The following is a 20,960-nucleotide window of genomic DNA, read 5'->3' on the forward strand; positions in this document are numbered from 1 at the left end:
ATGTTTGTTAAATGAAATTATTCCCTTAGTTTGAGATGCCTTTCCTGCTTGTGGATTGTAATCACTCTGACACATATTGCTAAATGACTGTGGGTAGGTTGCATAATCTCTCTTAAATATTTTTGTCCTGAAACTGGCAACGCCTTCCCTCAAAGGGTTAGGTTATAATTAACTAGTAAAATGCTTTGAAGAAGTTAAAGTTGAGCATTATGATCATCCTATTAAAGGTGAACTGTTAGTATCAGGTTTGTAGGTAAAAACTTTCCCAAAGCTTGAAGTTAATTAAATGGTGTTGAAGTAATTATTTTGTAGTATTTACATTTTGGTTATTGGCTTTATTTAAATCCCTGTATTTCTTTGGAGGGAAGGAGTCTTTTGTAATGCTGTTTATTCTGAGGTCTCTGTCACTGAGCCAAGTCACGACTGAAAGCCTTTCATTGTAAGAGTGGTGCAGCAGTGCAGTGCAGCAGTTAGGATGATGTGTGTCATATTATACTTGAACTGTTTTATATGCCAGAGGTCCTCAGACTTTCATGTACTAAGAATCATTCAGAGGCCCTCATTTAAAATATCCCACCTCCAGAACTCTAGTTTAGCAGGTTATGTTTGTTTAATGAGAAGTCAGGTGCTTTATGATTCAGTTAGTATGTGGATAACACTTTGAGAGACACTCCTGAATGCAACTGTTAAAAGCCAGTAGAACGTGAGAGAATGAGTAATAAATAAACACAAACTCATTTAAATCAATATTCAAAGAGTTATATAATAACTCACATTATTTAAAAAATGGCTGGACTTCAAATATTTTACTATTTTGTCTTTAATTTAATAAGTACATAGTACTTATTCTCAGAGTGTGTTTGTGAAACTTCAGTACCTACAGATGCTCCATGAAAAAAGAGCTTGATCAAATAAGCTTGTGAAATGTTATATACTGTCTTCCATACTTAGAGCTATACTGCATGTTAACTTTTTTTTTGGCGGCACCTCGCGGCATGTGGGGTCTTAGTTCCCTGACCAGGGATTGAACCCAAGCCCCTTGCATTGGAAGCCTGGAGTCTTAACCACTGGACTGCCAGGGAAATCTCTGCATATTAACATATTAAAGACTTATTACAAGTCCTGAAGCAAAAAACCTTGGACCTCATTGTTTCTCAAATTTATTTGTCCATGAGCCTTCCTTTGTTTCTCCTAATAATTTCTATTAATTTACAGAACAAACTTGGGAAAGTCTTGCCTTTTTTTTTTTTCTTGGTATTGTGTGGAATTAAAAAGAAGTAGGGTATTTTTTATAATTAAAGAACTTAAAATCTTGTTATTTTTTATAATTAAAGAACTTAAAATCTTGCTTGAATGTCAAGACTTGGATGTGACACTTTAAAGATGGTAAATAGGGAGCTTCCCTGGTGGCGCAGTGGTTGAGAGTCTGCCTGCCGATGCAGGGGACACGGGTTCGTGCCCCGGTCTGGGAAGATCCCACATGCTGCGGAGCGGCTGGGCCCGTGAGCCATGGCCGCTGAGCCTGCGTGTCCGGAGCGTGTGCTCCGCAACGGGAGAGGCCACAACAGTGAGAGGCCCGCGTACCAAAAAAAAAAAAAAAAGATGGTAAATATATAATGCTAAATTGAATATAATTAAGTGCCAAAATGTAGAGTTGCAGGTAGCAGAGGGAAAAAGGTCAATTTAGGTTAGATTCTTCAGGTAAGATTTTGAGGGACAGATGGGTCTTGAGGGATGAGTGGTGAGGTTTGATTAGGAGTAATGCTGGCCTGGACTATCTAAATTGGTAAAGTAGTTTACAGGTATCAGTTTCTTTATTCACAAATATGTCTTAGCTTGGAACATATGACAGTGCTTCCTCAGTGACTTATTTGTTGAATGTGTTATATAGTAGTGCTTTTCAAACTAACGTATATAAGAATTATCTGGGGAATCTTGTCAAAAATGGTTTCTGATTGGATGGGTCATGGGTGGAGCACATTTGAAGTGACAAATGTAGAGGCTGATCAAGTCTTGGATCAGTAGTTGAGTAAGATGACCTTTGAGGCACACTTTAACCTTGGTATTTTATAAATATTCTAGGGTGGAGTGTCTGAGGTAGTAGACAGAGAACAATATTAGGAATGGAAGTACCTAAAATTCTAGGTTTTTTTTTTTTCTCAAGTTCTGTCAGTCATTTGTTAGCTATATGACCTTGGGCTAGAGTTAGTTAACTTATGTCTGAGCTTCTCTGTTTACTCTGTTAAAGGGTGGGGTTGGAGAAGGCGAGGGCCTGAGGAAGTGAAATAATACAATTAAAAAAAACCCATTTCTGTGACCTCCGTGGTGGTCCAGTGGTTAAGAATCTGCCTTCCAATGCAGGGGACGCAGGTTTGATCCCTGGTCAGGGAGCTAAGATTCCACATGCCATGGGGCAACTAAGCCCGTGTGCTGCAACTACCGAGCTCACGTGCTCTGGAGCCCGCACACCACAACTAGAGAGAAGCCCGCATGCCTCAAACGAAGAGCCCGTGTACCGCAACTGAGACCCAACACAGCCAAAAAATAAAAAAAACAAAAAAACAAAAAAACCCAACCATTTCTTAAGTACATTAAGCATGTTTACTGTTAAATACTATTACATGATTGAATTGCATCTTAAATGGTTTTTCCCACCTCTACGTGGGATGGTTTGGAAGTAGCTAACCAGTTTTTCTGGGGAACTTAAACTAATAAGCGGAGGTGTATGTTACACAACTAACATGTTTATTATCCTTACTTATAGACAGTTTGATGTTTGAATTTCTAATTGTTTTTTCCTTTGTGCCTTTTAGTACGAAACGTGGTCTTGTGGCTTTAAAACTAGTTCATGGTAAATTGTATTACAGCACAAAATAAAAAAATTGGTCTTTTTGTGAAAAACATTTTAGTAAGTGGATGTTAATTCTATAGGTTATACTTGGATACCTTTAAACGTATATTGCGAGTATTTCTCATGTTTGCAAGTGGCTACATTTTGACTAATTATTTGTGTAATGTAGTCGTGTTGCTTTGGGAACATATGATACAGAAATGACATTTATGAAATGGATAGTTTTTATATTTTTTCTTTTTTTAAAATAAATTTATTTATTTTTGGCTGCATTGGGTCTTCGTTGCTGCACGTGGGCTTTCTCTAGTTGCGGCGAGAGGGGGCTGCTCTTTGTTGTGGTGCGTAGGCTTCTTGTTGCGATGGCTTCTCTTGTGCAGCCCGGGCTCTAGGCATGCGGGCTTTAGTAGTTGTGGCGCGCGGGCTCAGTTGTGGCTCGTGGGCTCTAGAGCACAGGCTCAGTAGTTGTGGCACATGGGCTTAGTTGCTCCGCAGCATGTGGAATCTTCCCGGACCAGGGCTCAAACCTGTGTCCCCTGCATTGGCAGGCGGATTCTTAACCACTGAGCCACCAGGGAAGTCCCTATATATTTTTCTTAAAAGAAATTTGTAGCATAAAGGGAAATAACTCAAAAATGTTTAAATGGTAGTATATTGAAAATGATCATACATGCTTTTGAAATACTGATCGATAATCTTAAGTGATAAAGTATTAGCATATGAATTAAATCTTCTCTAAAGAAAAGGTAACCCTTTCCTCCACTCTCTTCCCCACCTATCCAGCATCCAAGGAATTGGGTGGCGAAGAGGAAAGCTGCTCCTCAGAGACAGTGACTCCCCTAGTTTGAAGACATGAAGCTAGGGAGGGATTAGCGGAAGCGTGTTGGATGGAGGTCTCGGGTTGAGAGATTGGTTACATTAAACAAATTAATTAATTGAAAGAGCAAATGAATAAATGTATTTGAAGATAATGGAAGCGGTGTTTCTCATTGGAAAGGACTTACAAACATAAAAAGGGCAAGTCTAGAAAGAAACTTAAGGTATGGAATTAGTTGAACGCATTCGTGTACACACATTTTTAAAACTATTATTTATGCACAGATAAAGAAATAGGTATAGATGTCTATATTTCTGTGTATCAATATAAATTCATATATTTCCTAGCTTTCTCTGCTGAGAGGACTCAATAGCAGTGAAACTCCAGTAACATTGAGCACACCTAGTGCCCAGATCTTGATTTCTGAATACTATCCTTGACTGAAAGGAACCTGAGCTTAATTTCTGGGGTCAGGAAGGGAGAGTACTAGATGAGCCTACAGATTACTTTTGTGCCAGAAAGTAAGGAGGTACTCAAAATGATGGGGACATGTCAAAAGAATATTAGAACCACTTTGAAAGGGCTCCTGATGGCCAAATCTTGTATAATTTGAGCAAAGAAATAGAGTAATGGATTAAAACCCACAGAATAAAGTAAGAATCCATGAATCCATACTGATACAAATAAATGAGTGAATGAATTGAGTAAGGAGGGTTGGGGAGGGAAAATTCTTTTTATTTTTTGGTTGCATCGGGTCTTAGTTGTGGCACTCAGGATCTTTTGTTGCGGTGTGCAGGCTTCTCTCTAGTTGTGGCACACGGGCTCATTAGTTGTGGTGCGTGGGCTTCAGAGTGTGAGGACTTAGTTGCCCCGTGGCCTGTGGGATCCTAGTTCCCTGACCAGGGATTGAACCGGTGTCCCCTGCATTGCAAGACAGATTCTTAACCACTGGACCATCAGGGAAATCCCAAGAAAATTCTTTAAAGTAGAATGCCAACTAAAACATATAGGAGTGATACGATTAGATAATTACCACCATGATGGTATTGGATAAAGGCAAGAGTAGTCAATGAATGCTGTGGCTAGTGGGTGGAGGTTTGTTGAGGAACAGGATATTGGTGAATTATCAGAATGATTTCACATAAACTAATCAAATACAAAGGGAAAAATAGTGACTTTACGGTGGAGAAACCTGGCAGACACCAACTTGACTAGGTGATCAAGGTTATACCTAATGATGGGTAGGTATAGTATGCATAATATCATGTCTGTATATTCTTTCTATGAGTGTTATGGCCTGACTTGGGTTACGAGGAACATCAGGTAGATGCCCACATCACAAAGGGGATGAGGAGCCAAGCAGGAACCACCTTTGACTGACCCAGACTGATAGTCATCCTGGAAAATAAAAAGCCTATATTCTTTACAGTCAAGGGCATGAAAATGGGGAGAGACTAAAGGATTGTTCCAGATAGAAGGAGACCGAGGAGATCTGATAAGTACATACAGTATATGTTCCTGGTTAGGATCCTGAACCAGAAAGGAAAGAGAGACCTTGTTGGGACATTTGATAAAATTTGAATGTGTCTGTGGACTGGACTGGCTCTGTGTTATATCAATGATGAGTTCCTAATTGGGAGGGTTGAATGATGCTAATATAGCAGAGTGTTCTAATTTTGGGAGTTACACACTGGAGTATTTAGGAGAGGAATGATGAATCATGTCATAAAAAGTTGTATCTACACATATTCTGTAGGCTTGAAACTATTTTAAAATAAAAACAAACTAAACATACTTTTCTGAGGATAAATTTATCTTTCTAACTTTTTTGTTTCTGTATTTATAGATTATTACATTTTGCTACACTTGTAGAGAGATTCCTTCAGTAAATGTTTATTGGTTGAATAAGCACTGTACTTTATCCAAGAATTTAAGAATTCTGTGAATTTTAATAGGATAATAAATACATTTTAAACTTTGTCTTTCAGAAAGCTGAAGTTGATGGTAGTTTAAGTGATAGCCATGTGTCTCCTCCAGCCAAACGCACTTTGAAACAACCTGATTCTGTTTGCAAAGACAAATCAAAATCACGAAGTACTGGTCAGCGAGAGGAATGGAACATATCAACTGGACAGGCCAGGTGAGAATGGAGAACTCCTCCATTGTTTTTTCATGAATTATTTGATGTGATTCAGGGCTGATAATTGCTAATTTTCTTAAATTGTAAAGCTACCGGGCTAGAAATACTTATAAATTGTATTAAGCTTATTTTATAATTTCTGTATGTAATTTTATTTTCTCTAAATATGCCAAAAATATATGTAGTATGTAATAGAAACTAATATTACTAAAACAATAAGAATTTTGATAGGTCTTGAATGTGCATACGTGTTTATAGTCCTGAAAATTTAAATAAAAACATGGTTAAAATTATATTTTTTACTTGAAAATAAGATAAAATCTCCCCTTCCTAAAATTAAGTATTCCACTTGAATTGGTATACTAAAATGTAATAAAATCTAAATTAATTTTTAAAGAAATCTTTTCATCTATCTGGTTGTTTTCAACTTAAATTTGCTTTGTGTCTGTTTTGATATGTATTAGAAAACAATTTTACTCACTTAACCAAAGTAAGTGGTACTAATTTAATGTAGATAGGATAGGTGTATACACACTCAGAAAAGATTTAAAATTTGAGCTTAGAGTCTTTAGCTTCTCTTTTTTCCAGTGTTTGATGTAGAAGTGCTGATGATGTGCCAACTGCAAACCAGAAGTAAAAGGGAATTCCCTTTTGACAATATTTTGATTTTATGTGTGTAGGTAAATTCGGGATACTCTTAGGCTTTAATGAAAATAATCTTTGCAGTTATATAGATTTTGACAGGCATTGTACATTTACTAGTCTCTAAAGAGTCTTTACCTATTTTAATATGTATTTAAAATTTTTAATTTTGCATTGTCTGGGAGTTAAGTAGATTATGTGAATCATAGTTATTGATTTTTTTTTTAACTTTACCATACTCCTTCATCTGTGAGATGAAATAGATCCAGATAACTATAATGATGTTACTTAAAATAAGTACAGCCCTTTACTTACACTTCTACACTTGATCTATCTGTTGTAATCTGTATCCTGTATTTATTAAATGAGTGAATCAAGCTTCTTTTTCTAGTAAATGCTCTAAAAAGTGTTCTTGTAGTGTTAAAAGTTTGACCTTTAATTGTAAGATAATTTTAACAGTTTAATTCAGGTGTAAGTCTCTGATACCGTAGATTTCCCACATCTTATCCACTCAAATCTTTTATGTAAATTAATCTTGATCATGTCTTTCATGTAAAAAGGCTTAAAATTCTTTTGAGGGGAGAGAGTTTTGCTTTCATTTAGGTACCTTAGAGTTTGATATTCCTTTAAAAAATATTAAGTACATTTTGAATAAAAAGCTTAAGAAATAATGAATACTAATAAAATTTACTGGTTTTTTTTTTTTTGGCAGGAGAATAATGTTTAGCAGTTCACAGAATTTTAAAAGTTTTTTGAGTTAAACTTTCATCAAGGGATGTGATTAAGTGCTACATGTTAGAATTAGACTCTTAGTGTTTCAGATGACCTGAAAAGAAAGTGCCATTTGACCTATCAGATTCAACATAATTGAATTTTAGGGAAACTTGTAGTTAAAGATATTTTAGATTTTGAGATAGTATAAATACAAAAATCAGGATTTATTTGAAGGCTTGTATTAATTTTTATGTCATGAACCTGAGAATCCTAATTCCTTTATTTTGGTACTCTAAAGTCTTAAGAGCATCTAAGGTAAAATGACTTTCACAAAAGTTCTTTCACAAAAATAATTTGTTAAAATACAGTTCATTGGAGGAAAATTGAATATAGATGAAAGTTAGTATTACCTATGAAAAATAATGAATCCTAAAGAACTTTGTTAACAACCACTATATTCTTTTTTTTTAAACAAGTTATTTAGTTAGTTTATTTATTTACGGCGTTGGGTCTTCGTTGCTGCGTGCGGGGCTTTCTCTAGTTGCAGCGAGCGGGGCCTACTCTTCATTGCGGTGCACGGGCTTCTCATTGCGGTTGCTTCTCTTGTGGAGCACGGGCTCTAGGCACATGGGCTTCACTAGTTGTGGCACACGGGCTAAGTAGTTGTGGCTCACAGACTCTAGAGTGCAGGCTCAGTAGTTGTGGCGCACGGGCTTAGTTGCTCCGTGACATGTGGGATCTTCCTGGACCTGGCCTCAAACCCGTGTCTCCTGCATTGGATTCTTAATCACTGTGCCACCACGGAAGCCTAACAACCACTAAATTCTTTAAAGAAACTACTGTTGATTGGTGAAATAACTTATTTATTTATTTTTTTTTTAAAAAACATTTATTAATTTATTTTTGGCTGCGTTTGGTCTTCGTTGCTGCGTGTGGGCTTTGTCTAGTTGCGGCAACCGGGGGCTACTCTTCGTTGCAGTGTGTGGGCTTCTCATTGTGGTGGATTCTCTTGTTGTGGAGCATGGGCTCTAGGCATGCGGGCTCAGTAGTTGTGGCATGCAAGCTAGTAGTTGTGGCTTGTGGGCTCTGGAGTGCGGTCTCAGTAGTTGTGGTGCATGGGCTTAGTTGCTTCACGGCATGTGGGTTCTTCCTGGACCAGGGCTCGAACCCGTGTCCCTTGCATCGGCAGGCGGATTCTTAACCACTGTGCTGCCAGGGAAGTCCCGAAAATTTTGTTTTGTGGTCAGATGATGAAGGAGTAGTGAGGTGAGGCAGAAATGTAATCACCATTGATGAGGCTCATTAGAATGAAGGCTGGTAGTGGTTAAAGTCTTTTCAAATGATTGATTTTGCTGAATTGAGGTTTAAAATTCTCATAAATCATTGAATGCCTTGGGTTTATGTGGGAAAGGGAGAATAAGTAATGATTTTTGAGTCTGATATTGCATTTGCAGTGTGCTTCACATAAAGGTGTAGAAACTTTTTTTTTTTTTGCGTTACGTGGGCCTCTTACTGTTGTGGCCTCTCCCGTTGCAGAGCACAGGCTCCGGACGCGCAGGCTTAGCGGCCATGGCTCACGGGCCTAGCTGCTCCGTGGCATGTGGGATCTTCCCGGACCGGGGCACGAACCCGTGTCCCCTGCATCGGCAGGCGGACTCTCAACCACTGCACCACCAGGGAAGCCCTAGAAACTTTTAATGTAATAATTATCTAATGCAGAGTGATACTGTCTCCATTTAAAAAATTTAGGATACAGAGATATGGGGAAATATCCCGCACCCACACCCCCTTCCCCCCCCCTCTTTAACATCTTTATTGGAGTATAATTGCTTTACAGTGGTGTGTTACTTTCTGTTTTATAACAAAGTGAATCAGCTATACATATATCCCCATGTCTCCTCCCTCTTGCATCTCCCTACCTCCCACCCTCCCTATCCCACCCCTCTAGGTGGTCACAGAGCACCAAGCTGATCTCTCTGTGCGCTATGCGGCTGCTTCCCACTAGCTATCGATTTTACATTTGGTAGTGTATATATGTCCGTGCCACTCTCTGTTTGTCCCAGCTTACCCTTCCCCTTCCCCCTGTCCTCAAGTCCATTCTCTTAGTAGGTCTGCGCCTTTATTTCTATCCTGTCCCTAGGTTCTTCATGACCTTTTTTTTTTTTAGATTCCATATATATGTGTTGGCATATGGTATTTTTTTTTCTCTTTCTGACTTAACTTCACTCTGTATGACAGTCTCTAGGTCCATCCACCTCACTACAAATAACTCAGTTTCATTTCTTTTTATAGCTGAGTAATATTCCATTGTATATATGTGCCACATCTTCTTTATCCATTCATCTGTTGTTAGACACTTAGGTTGCTTCCATGTCCTGGCTACTGTAAATAGAGCTGCAATGAAGATTGTGGTACATGGCTCTTTATGAATTATGGTTTTCTCAGGGTATGCCCAGTAGTGGGATTGCTGGGTCATATGGTAGTTCTATTTTTAGTTTTTTAAGGAACTTCCATACTGTTCTCCATAGTGGCTGTATCATTTACGTGCAAGAGTGTTTCCTTTTCTCCACACCCTCTCCAGCATTTATTGTTTGTAGATTTTTAGTTGATGGCCATTCTGACTGGTGTGAGGTGATACCTCATTGTAGTTTTGATTTGCATTTCTCTAATGATTAATGATGTTGAGCATTCTTTCATGTGTTTGTTGGCAAACTGTATACCTTCTTTGGAGAAATGTCTGTTTAGGTCTTCTGCCCATTTTTGGATTGGGTTGTTTGTTTTTTTTGTTATTGAGTTGCATAAGCTGCTTGTATATTTTGGAGATTAATCCTTTGTTGATTCGTTGCAAATATTTTCTCCCATTCTGAGGGTTGTCTTTTCGTCTTGTTTATGGTTTCCTTTGCTGTGCAAAAGCTTTGAAGTTTCATTAGGTCTCATTTGTTTATTTTTGTTTTTATTTCCATTTCTCTAGGAGGTGGGTCAAAAAGGATCTTGCTGTGATTTATGTCACAGAGTGTTCTGCTTGTGTTTTCCTCTAAGAGTTTTATAGTGTCTGGCCTTACATTTAGGCCTTTAATCCATTTTGAGTTTATTTTTGTCGCAGCCTCTTTTAAAAATAAAGGAGACTTCATAATCATAAAGGATTTATTAGAGGATTAATTTAAGCAGTGAACCCACCTGGTTACATTTTAAGTGACTAATTTTTGGTAACCTTGATTTAAGAGACTTTTTAGGCACCTTTATTGTATAGGCAGACCAACCCTTAAAATCCCAATATTCTCTATTTTTATACCCAAGTATTTCATATTCTATCTCCTTCTTTTTCTCATTTTTATAAAGAGAAATGATAATTGTAAAATGATGACAATAAACTATAATTGGTAATTGGATTGATTGAAGAACAAGTTTGTTTCTCCCCCCACCTTAAAATAGATCTTTCATTAGCAATGAAATAAAAGCCAATTACGCACTGTCTTCTTTTTTTTATTTTTTTATTTTTTGCGGTACGCGAGCCTCTCACTGTTGTGGCCTCTCCCGTTGCGGAGCACAGGCTCCGGACGCGCAGGCTCAGCGGCCATGGCTCACGGGCCCAGCCGCTCCGCGGCATGTGGGATCTTCCCAGACCGGGGCACGAACCCGTGTCCCCTGCATCGGCAGGTGGACTCTCAACCATTGCGCCACCAGGGAAGCCCGAGATGGAGTTTTTTATTTTGTGTTTTTGATAGTCTGAAGGCACAGAATAGTTTTTGTTCATACCTTTAGTCATCCTATCTGTGACCTTTATTAGACAGGGGCATTTATAATTAATATTTATAACATTTATAATTTTACATGAAGCATGCTGGAATAACCAAAAATGTTAGAATATTTTAGTTAAAAAATGTTGTGCAAACCACATAGATAAGCAGATGACAGTCATATGTACTGTTTTTTGAATGTCCTCTTTCCCCCCTTTTTTATTTACTCTTTGAAAATGATAATTGTTGGATATTTCAAAAAATACTCTAGTAAGTTTAAATTGATAGCTCTTTTACTATGTAACAATTTAGCTTTTGGTTTTGAATTTCTAATTATAGTAAGGCGTACTATGACTTTTTTCATAAGTCTTCATGTTTTAATGACCCTTTAAGTATCTTTCTAGTGACTTAACATTTCTGTTCCTCCACCAAAAGGGAGAGTTGTGCAATAGATTTTGAGAAATTAGCTAAATTTTCATTTATTAGTTTAGAATGTGTAATATAATACTTTGAGGAAATTATTAAGTGGCGTTGGTGTTCAAATACTTTTTTCGTCTTACAGTTTATCATTTGAATAACTTTGTCATTGTTTGAATTTTATGTTAACAAAAACCCATAGTAAATGTCTGTGACCATTGTTACTTATGGCGTCAGCTAACTTTATGATACATATTAAGCGTAAGCCTTTTCATTGGATTTTAATTTATAGAGTTGAAGACAGTAAGTTCAGTTTGTAATCTGTTATTAAAACTTTTCTTGAAGTAATGAAACGACTTGTAGCTAGTATATTTTATTAATTGGTATATTATCAGTTTTAGGGTAAAAAATGTCTTTACTCTTAAAAAAGTAACATTACATTACTGACATTTTAAAGATTAAAATGATTCCACCAGTATTTGCATTTCTTGCTTCTTTAAATGAATGTTGATGTGTTTGCATATTAAATATAATTGTGTTCTAGGTTAACTTCTCAGCCTGGTGCTACATTACCAAACGGACATAGTAGCTTATGTGAGTATTCTGTTATGAAACTGGTTAGTATTGAAATTCTTATAATGTTGTTAAGAGTATTAAAGTGGGGTAAAATAGCGTAATTTACTAGTATGCTAAGTATACTGTTGGAAGTGACTGGATTTCAGTCATGGTAAATATGTAATTGTTAAACACTGAGAAATCAGTACAACTGAAATAATTTAAATTATTATAGCAGATTGTAAACAGTTATAGAAATTTTAGATTTTGGATATTAAAGCCATTTAAGAGGTTATAGTAAGCTTTTTATAGTCTTTTAAAAGTAATTTTTGATTTTTTTCTTTCTTTTTATACTCTATACTTTGAAATGGAAATTTCTCTCTTCTTGTAGCCCTTCGAAGCCATCCCCTTCGAGGCGAAAAGAAGGGAGATGGGGACCTTTCTTGTATAAATGGTGACATGGAAGTCAGAAAAAGTTGTCGTTCCAGGAAAAACAGATTTGAAAGCGTGAACCAGAGTTTGTTATTTGATCAACTAGTAAATAGGTATGAATGCTTTTGCAGTCAGCAGTTTCATGTAACTGTTGGTTTTCTTAAGCCAGTTATGTCTTAAAAAGTAACTTAAGCACTGACTTAGCGATCAATACAATTATTTAAAAACTTAATTTGAATTAACCATGGCTAGCAATGATTGTCAGTTTCTGGTTACTTTATTAGATTTAATACAATTTATGTGATAGCTCATTTTTTCTCATACTTTTTAAAGCTCTTGTGCATAGATAATATAAAAAGTAATTTTATTTTGACTTCACTACTATAGTCCTTTAATATTTGCTCATTTAACATTTGTGTTTTTGACAGTTTTCAAGCAGCATTAAGTTTCATTATTGATATATAGTAGGCATAGTTTTACTTAGTCAAGATTCTGAATTGAAAGTCTTTTGAGACTGCACATGTTGGATGTAGCCCAGCTGACTGTTCAGTGTCTGCATGCAATGAAACTTTATTCTTTTCAGCTAATAAATCATCCTCCTTAATCACTGCAGTAGCCTGGAGAAGTGAGGTCAGTGTAATTGCTATTTGAAATGAGAAGAAATTATATTCTATAGTGGTAGTGTCAAAATTAGTTATTATTCGTTAAGTACTTAGATCAGTATCTGGGCTATGTGTGTGTTTAAAACATAAAATGTGCCAATGTTACCATATATTTTGTGGATGTCAGTGTCCTCTAATTTCTAAAAGTATCTATTCAGTTAACCTTATATTAGCTTTAAACTTTTTACAAATCCTTTTTTCTATACAATTTTTAACACCATCTTCAAGTAAAAGGATTCGAATTTTTTTTCAGTGCCTTAGGTCTGGTAGTCAGTTATTTGTAGTAGCATTATGAATTTAAATATTTGGAGACTTATAAACAAAGGTCTTATATTTGTAAGTTTTATTATATTAAGGTAGAAGATGTCCTGATTCCATCTTTTTTTCTTTTTTGGCTGTGCTGCATGGCTTGTGGGATCTTAGTTCCCCATCCAGGGATTGAACCTGGGCCCCAGCAGTGAAAGTGCTGAGTCATACCCACTGGACCACCAGAGAATTCCCTGTTTCCATCTGTTTTGGGGGCATTATCTTCTGGTGGATGCCAGTTCAGAAACAGATATTAATTGGGATGTTAGGTACAGTTACATATCAGGATTTAATTATGCGTTGACGAAGAGCTCTTTTACATGTATGACACAGTGTTTGATTCCATGGTTGTCTAAACCCTAGTTTTATTATATAATTGTAGTACTGCTGAAGCTGTACTACAGGAAATGGACAATATAAACATTAGAAGGAATCGTCGATCAGGAGAAGTAGAACGGCTTCGAATGTGGACAGATACAGAATTTGTGAGTATATTAACTTTAACAACCTTTGCACATAGTTTTTGTTTGGACTGAGGAATTGAGAGAGAGAGAGAGCAGCATTTGGATTTTCTTGAATTAACAGAATTGTTCCTTCTTCGTTTCCAGTTTAATCTGGGATTTTATTGTTTTCTTTCTTCTTTTATCCTTACCCCCCTTGCCACAACCTTCCCCAAAAGACCCTCTACACTTCTGCAGAGGGTCATCTTAAAGTCCACCTCTGATTCTGTCACTTTTCTCATCGGAACCTTTAACGGTCTTTTTTTTTTTTTCGGCACTGTGCGGCACGTGGGATCTTAGTTCCCCACCAGGGATTGAACCCGTGCCCTCTGCATTGGGAGGGCAGAGTCCTAACCATTGAACCAACAAGGAAGTCCCTTTAATGGTTTTTTAATGTGTACTGAATTAATTAAAAACACCTTGACCTTCATAATCTGGTTTCAACTTTATCTTCTCACGTACCATTGCCCAAATATAAATGAATCATTCTTATTCTCCTATCTTTTACTCCTGTTAATACTTCTGGTTAAGGCCTGATGCAGTTCTCCCTTTGTTTCAAGGCTCTTTTCAGATGCTTCCTCCCCTCCTCCCCCAAACATGCCGGCAGGGGCGGATTAATCTTTTTGAATTCTAGACTCTTCTGTACCTTTTGCTTGTGGGATCTCAGTTCCCTGACCAGGGATTGAACCCTGGGCACAGCAGTGAAAGCCCAGAATCCTAACCACTAGGCCACCAGGGAATGCCCATGTACCTTTCTTTATGGCATTAAACTTGTTCTAGTTTATTTTATTTTATTATTACTTTTTATAAATTTTATTTATTTATTTATTTATTTTCAGCTGTGTTGAGTCTTCGTTGTGGCGCGCAGGCTTCTCATTGTGGTGGCTTCTCTTGTGGAGCACGGGCTCTAGGCACGTGGGCTCAGCAGTCGTGGCTCGTGGGGTCTAGAGCGCAGGCTCAATAGTTGTGGTGCACAGGCTTGGCTGCTTTGTGGCATGTGGGATCTTCCTGGACCAGGGCTCGAACCCGTGTCTCCTGCATTGGCAGGCGGATTCTTAACCGCTGTGCCACGAGGGAAGCCCTCTACTTTCTTTTATAGTTACCTGTGACTTGACTTGTTTTATCCTACTAGGCTGTAATTTGCTTAAGGGAGAAAGTATGTCCATGGCATTGTAGTTTTACATTTTCAAATATTTTATAAGTTTTATTTGTTTTTCCTCTTGTTTCTTACATGTATTGAATTCAGTAAGGTCCATTTTCATGAATCTTTGCCTTGCAAATAGGTCCTCAGTAAATTTTATTGAATGGGCATGTCCCATTGGGTTAATGATATTTATAGCTGGGAATAAAATTCATGTTAATATTTGACAGATTTCTCTCTTTAAAAGGAAAACATGGACATGTATTCAAGAGTGAAAAGGCGAAGAAAGTCACTGAGAAGAAATAGTTATGGGATACAAAATCATCATGAAGTCTCTACTGAGGGTGAAGAAGAAGGTTTGTGAAAGCACCTTATGAAATAAATACTACAAAGTTCAGGTGGGAGGGAAGAAAATATGTACAAGTAATATATGTGTAATATTGCTAGATGGGTGATTTTTGGCTTTAGAGGTCTATGTTACATAATTTGGAATAATTTTTATTCCATTGGCATTTCTGAGTATTCATTTTCTTCATTTGGAAAAATGCCTTTGCTGTACACTATGCATTGTTATGTAATATATCTTATTAGTAGCTATTGGTAGTCCTTAAGTGACCTAATCTGGTGTAGCATTTGCCATGGGCTGATTTGCGTGTTAGGTGAGGCCTCTTTTGTATTTAGGTACGTTCTAACTGAAAGTCTCTGTCCATAGCCCCCTTCTATCCATAGCCTCTAAATCTTGGATTATTTGGGTCTCAAATTTAGTTATGGACAGAGGAGTAGTAAATGGTACAGTAAAGAGAGACAGCCAGAACTAGTGGAGGGAGTTGTACTGCTCTTTTCTGAGGCCTGTCTGGGTTTTGAATTGATGAATCCTGACTGGATTTGTTGGCTGGAGCTGGGAACAGATGAAAGCACGTTTGCCCCAAGGATTATAAATTGATGACCAGTGCATCCATAGGATTTAATTCTGTAGGTGTTAACCTTCTTTATTAAAATGGATTTTCAGAAGATTTGGTATACTGTAAATGCAAGGTAATTGTATTTCACCAGGGAATCTTATTAGTTCTATTTGTGTAGCTTAGATGGAGAAGAATGGGTTTATTTCTCAAATTCTGTAATTAATATATTATTAGCAAGTTTTGAAGAGGTGATATTTCTAATGAAGGTATTTTATTGAGCAGATATTATTGTTGTTACAGCTAGAACCTCTATATTGCTTCCTTTGGAGAAAATCAGTATAGGTGAGACAGATTTATAATGTGATTTTTGCCTTATCTTTAACTGAACATCTTTGTAGATTTCCCAGAGTAGATTTGCCATGTATAGAATTTCTTCCCATAATAAATAATGCAAGGTTTTTTTTCCAAAAGTAATATTTTTGAAGGTTTAAGGAAACTTATTTGGGTGCAAGTGATTTATAGTGTTATTTAGTTAAGTAATACTGTATTTGCTGATTTTCTCTATAACTTAATAGTAAACATTTAGGGGCTTCCCTGGTGGCGCAGTGGTTGGGAATCCGCCTGCCAATGCAGGGGACACGGGTTCGAGCCCTGGCCCGGGAGGATCCCACATGCCGTGGAGCGACTAAGCCCGTGCGCCACAACTACTGAGGCCTGCGTGTCTGGAGCCCGTGCTCCAGAGTAGCCCCCGCTTACTGCAACTAGAGAAAGCCCGCGTGCAGCAACGAAGACCCAACGCAGCCCAAATTAAATTAATTAATTAATTTTAAAAAACAGATGTAAAAGAAAATGCCTTTCTTAAAAATATTAGTTCTCTGCTAAATATATCAATATGATCATATTTGAGCTCCTGATTTGCCTATGACGTTTCAATCTTTTTTACTACCTTTTTGGTCATACAAAGCAATAATAGGATGACTCAAAACTTTATTACAGCACACTTCATTCAATGCCCAATTAACCACTGAATAAGGTCAATATTCACATACTACTTGATAGTTCAAAAAAAAATGCTTAAAAGATAATTACTTATCTTACAGCAAGAGCAATTTTTGTTGGCAGTATAATGATTTGTTAGGCCTGTTGACAACAGGTAAACACAGATTAGTCATTTTGGTAGAAAAATTCAGGCAGGGATTGGGAGAGAGCATAAAGTAGATTTCTGGGGTATTGGTAATAGTTTATGCCTTGACATGAGTGATCACTTTATGATAATTCACCTAGCTATACATTTAAAAAATAAATTACGGGACTTCCCTGGTGGTGCAGTGGTTAAGAATCCACCAGCCACGGCAGGGACGCAGGTTAGATCTCTGGTCTGGGAAGATCCCACATGCCGTGGAGCAACTGAGCCCGTGCGCCACAGCTACTGAGCCTGCGCTCTAGAGCCCTCGAGCCACAACTACTGAAGCCAGCATGACTAGAGCCCGTGTTCCACAACAGGAGAAGCCACCACAATGAGAAGCCGGTGCACCACAACAAAGAGTAGCCCCTGCTCACCACAACTAGAGAAAGCCCGCACGCAGCAATGAAGACCCAACGCAGCCAAAACTAAATTTTAAAATAAATAAATAAATAAATAAATAAAAAGTAAATTATAATGTACATAAATTCTAAAAGTTTATTTTTAAAATGTGGTTTGGGGGACTTCCCTGGCAGTCTAGTGGTTAAGACTCTGTGCTTCCAATGCAGGGGGCATGGGTTCTATCCCTGGTGGGGGAACTAAGATTCCACATGCTGCCTGGTGTGGCCCGAAAATATAAATTAAAAAAAAAAGCAGTTTGGCTATAGCTATAATGTGACATCTATTTATAGTTTAAAATAAAAGTCTGGTGAAACTTTATAAGCTTATGGTCCTCAAATGCAATGTACTTTATGATCAACTTTTTAACCACAGGAATTGTCACTATAACACAATCATATTAAGACATTGAAAAAAATGTTAAAACTGTCAGCCATGCTCAGTGAAATAAGAAACTAAAAATGCAAAGGACTTTACAATTTACTCATGACATCTGAAAGCTTACTCTAAGTTTTTTAAAATGTTTATTATTATTATTATTTTTTTGGCTGCGTTGGGTCTTCGTTGCTGCACGCAGGCCCCCTCTAGCTGTGGTGAGCTAGGGCCACTCTTTGTTGCGGTGCGTAGGCACATCATTGAGGTGGCTTCTCTTATTGTGGAGCATGGGCTCTGGGCTCTAGGCGTGCGGGCTTCAGTAGTTGTGGTGCGAGGGCTCAGTAGTTGTGGCTCGCAGGCTCTAGAGTACAGGCTCGGTAGTTGTGGCACAGGGGCTTAGTTGCCCTGCGGCATGCGGGATCTCTTCTTGTATCAGGGATTGAACCCGTGTCCCCTCCATTGGCAGGTGGATTCTTAATCACTGTGCCACCAGGGAAGTCCCCATCAGGGTTCATTTTTAATTGTATTGATTTATGCTGTATCATACAATGTTGACATTTTTAAAGCTAACTTGTGCAGAAAGAATGAAATAAAAATATAAATATTTAGTTCTAGAGTGGACCAATCCTTGTGAATTAAAACAGTATTTTATTTTGTGTGTGTGTGTGTGAAACTAGAATCTCAAGAGGAAGATGGAGATATTGAGGTTGAAGAGGCAGAAGGAGAAGAAAACGATAGGCCATATAATTTGAGACAAAGAAAAACAGTGGATCGATACCAAGCACCTCCAATAGGTAAGAGACTCTAAGTAACTTCTTTCCTTTTTGTAGTAGAGTAGCTTATTCTACTCCACCCCTTAAAAAAATTAGTGTTGCTGAATTTAAAAGAATGAAATCTCTTATAGCAGTTCTTTAGGGCAAGTTTCTCTGTGTTCCAGGTGGTTAAGTATTGATAATTCAGCTAAAGTCAGAAAGGGGCATCTTGGCCAGTAACCTATGTTTGTGTTTTGTTTTTGGTTTTTTTTTTTTGAGAAGGAAAAAGTTTATCTTTTTTTTTGGGGGGTACGCGGGCCTCTCACTGTCGTGGCCTCTCCCGTTGCGGAGCACAGCTCCGGACGCACAGGCTCAGCGGCCATGGCTCACGGGCCCAGCCGCTCTGCAGCATGTGGGATCTTCCCGGACCGGGGCACGAACCTGTGTCCCCTGCATCGGCAGGCGGACTCTCAACCACTGTGCCACCAGGGAAGCCCATATCTTAATGCCCTTAAATCTAATGACAGGTAATCAGTTCCACAGGTACCGTTTTACTGACTTTCTTCCCAGCTGTTGGGAAATTCCATCACTATTGATTTCCTCCAATTCTTAAAAAATTGAAATAAAATTCACATATCATGAAATTCACCATTTTTGCTGGGTTTTGCTGATTTTTAATCTATACAATTTATTGCTTTTTAGTATTCACAAGGGTGTGCAGTCATCACCACTATCTAATTCTAGGACATTTTATTCTACACTTCCATCCCCACAGCCCTTAGCAATCACTAATGTATTGATACTTTCTGTCTCGATAGATTTGCCTATATGTGACCTTTTGTGTCTAGCTTCTTTCACTTAGCATAATGTTTTCAAGGAAGAACCTGGATCATTTTATTCAAACTCTTAATGCTCTGAAGCAGTGATTGATTCTCTGGAATTATTAGAGTTACCTTACAAGAAGCTTGCCCAAGTATGTAGACATTTCTCTACTCCAGTTAAGAATCACTGTCAAAGATAGCCCTGTTAATAATGGGGGAGGTATGTTGGGACAGAAAAAAGATTGTGAGCCATTTTTCTAGTTTTTTTTTTTTAAAGCGTTATTAAAGAGGTATAATTTATATGTAGTTCACTGCCATTGCATATATAATATTTCATGTGTACAATTTGGCAAGCTTGAACTATCTGAGGGATATACCTATGAAACTGTCACCGCACTCAAGGTAATGAACATGTTCATCAACTCCCCCAAATTTTGTTCTGCCTGTTTATAATCTACTCCTAACTTTCTTTTGCCTCTCCACTCCTAACCCTCAGGCAGTGACAGATCTCATCTGCTTTCTGTCACCATAGATTAGTTTACATTTTCTTTAATTTTATATACAGTATATACTCTTTTTTTGGTCTGATTTCTTTCACTCAATATAATAATTGTAAGGCTCATCCATGTTGTCGACTTTAACAGTAGTGTTTTTCTTTTTATTGCTGAGTAGCATTCCATTGTATGGGTATATCACAATTTGTTTATCCATTCATTTGTTGATGGACATTTGGATTGTTGACATTTCTGGTGTCTGGCTATTATAAATAAAGTTGTTATGAACATATGTTTGCAAGTCTTTGTTTAGACATATATTTTCATTTTTCTTATAAACACCTAGGAGTGGAATGGCTGCGTTTCACGATTATGTGTATGTTTAAGTTTCTAAGAAATTACCAAACTCTTCCAAGGTGATTATACTGCTTACATTCTCACTAAGAGTGTATGAGAGTTTCAGTTGCTCCATATTCTTGCCAACATTTGGTGTGGTTATTTTTCCAAGTTAATTTTAATACATATTTATTTTAGTTTTAATTTACATTTCCCTAATTACTAATGATGTTGAGCATATTTTTATGTGCTGATTTGCCAACATTATCTCTGGTGAAGTATTCAAATCTCTTGCCCATGTTTTCAATTAAGCTGTTTGTTTTTTTATTATTGAAGTTTTGAGAGTTCCTTATGTACTTCAGGTATCAGTCCTTGTGATTTGTAAAAGTTTCTCAGTCTGTAGCTTTAAAAAAAATTCTCTTAATAGTGTCTTTCAAAGAGAAGAATTTGTAATTTTGATGAATTTCAGTTTATGAAAAAATTTATTATTTTTTTTGCGGTATGTGGGCCTCTCACTGCTGTGGCCTCTCCTGTTGCGGAGCACAGGCTCCAGACGCGCAGGTTCAACGGCCATGGCTCATGGGCTCAGCCGCTCCGTGGCATGTGGGATTCTCCTGGACCGGGGCACGAACCCGCGTCCCCTGCATCGGCAGGCGGTCTCTCAACCACTGCGCCACCAGTGAAGCCCGAAAAAATTCATTTTTTATAAATTTATTTATTTATTTATTTTTGGCTGCTTTGGGTCTTCGTTGCTGTGCACAGGCTTTCTCTAGTTAGCTGCGGAGAG

At 37.6% G+C, this 20,960-nt stretch overlaps 1 protein-coding gene across 2 annotated transcripts in view; it reads left to right on the top strand.

Annotated features, from left to right (window-relative positions):
* ATAD2B (ATPase family AAA domain containing 2B) overlaps positions 1-20,960 on the top strand; it is a 152,926-nt gene that overhangs the window by 15,853 nt on the left and 116,113 nt on the right. Inside the window, exons 1-7 of one of the 2 annotated variants that reach the window (XM_065890898.1) lie at positions 5,666-5,805; positions 11,860-11,909; positions 12,262-12,415; positions 13,653-13,755; positions 15,159-15,267; positions 16,114-16,155; positions 18,448-18,564. In XM_065890898.1, the coding sequence (XP_065746970.1) occupies positions 12,330-12,415; positions 13,653-13,755; positions 15,159-15,267; positions 16,114-16,155; positions 18,448-18,564 (457 nt within the window). In that variant the 5' untranslated portion in view covers positions 5,666-5,805; positions 11,860-11,909; positions 12,262-12,329. Of the gene's footprint in view, positions 1-5,653; positions 5,806-11,859; positions 11,910-12,261; positions 12,416-13,652; positions 13,756-15,158; positions 15,268-16,113; positions 16,156-18,447; positions 18,565-20,960 lie in introns of those variants that run through there. The other variant, XM_065890897.1, reaches the window with a different exon arrangement.

This window comes from Phocoena phocoena, chromosome 14 (genome assembly GCF_963924675.1).
Source record: "Phocoena phocoena chromosome 14, mPhoPho1.1, whole genome shotgun sequence".
Lineage (NCBI taxonomy): Eukaryota > Metazoa > Chordata > Mammalia > Artiodactyla > Phocoenidae > Phocoena > Phocoena phocoena.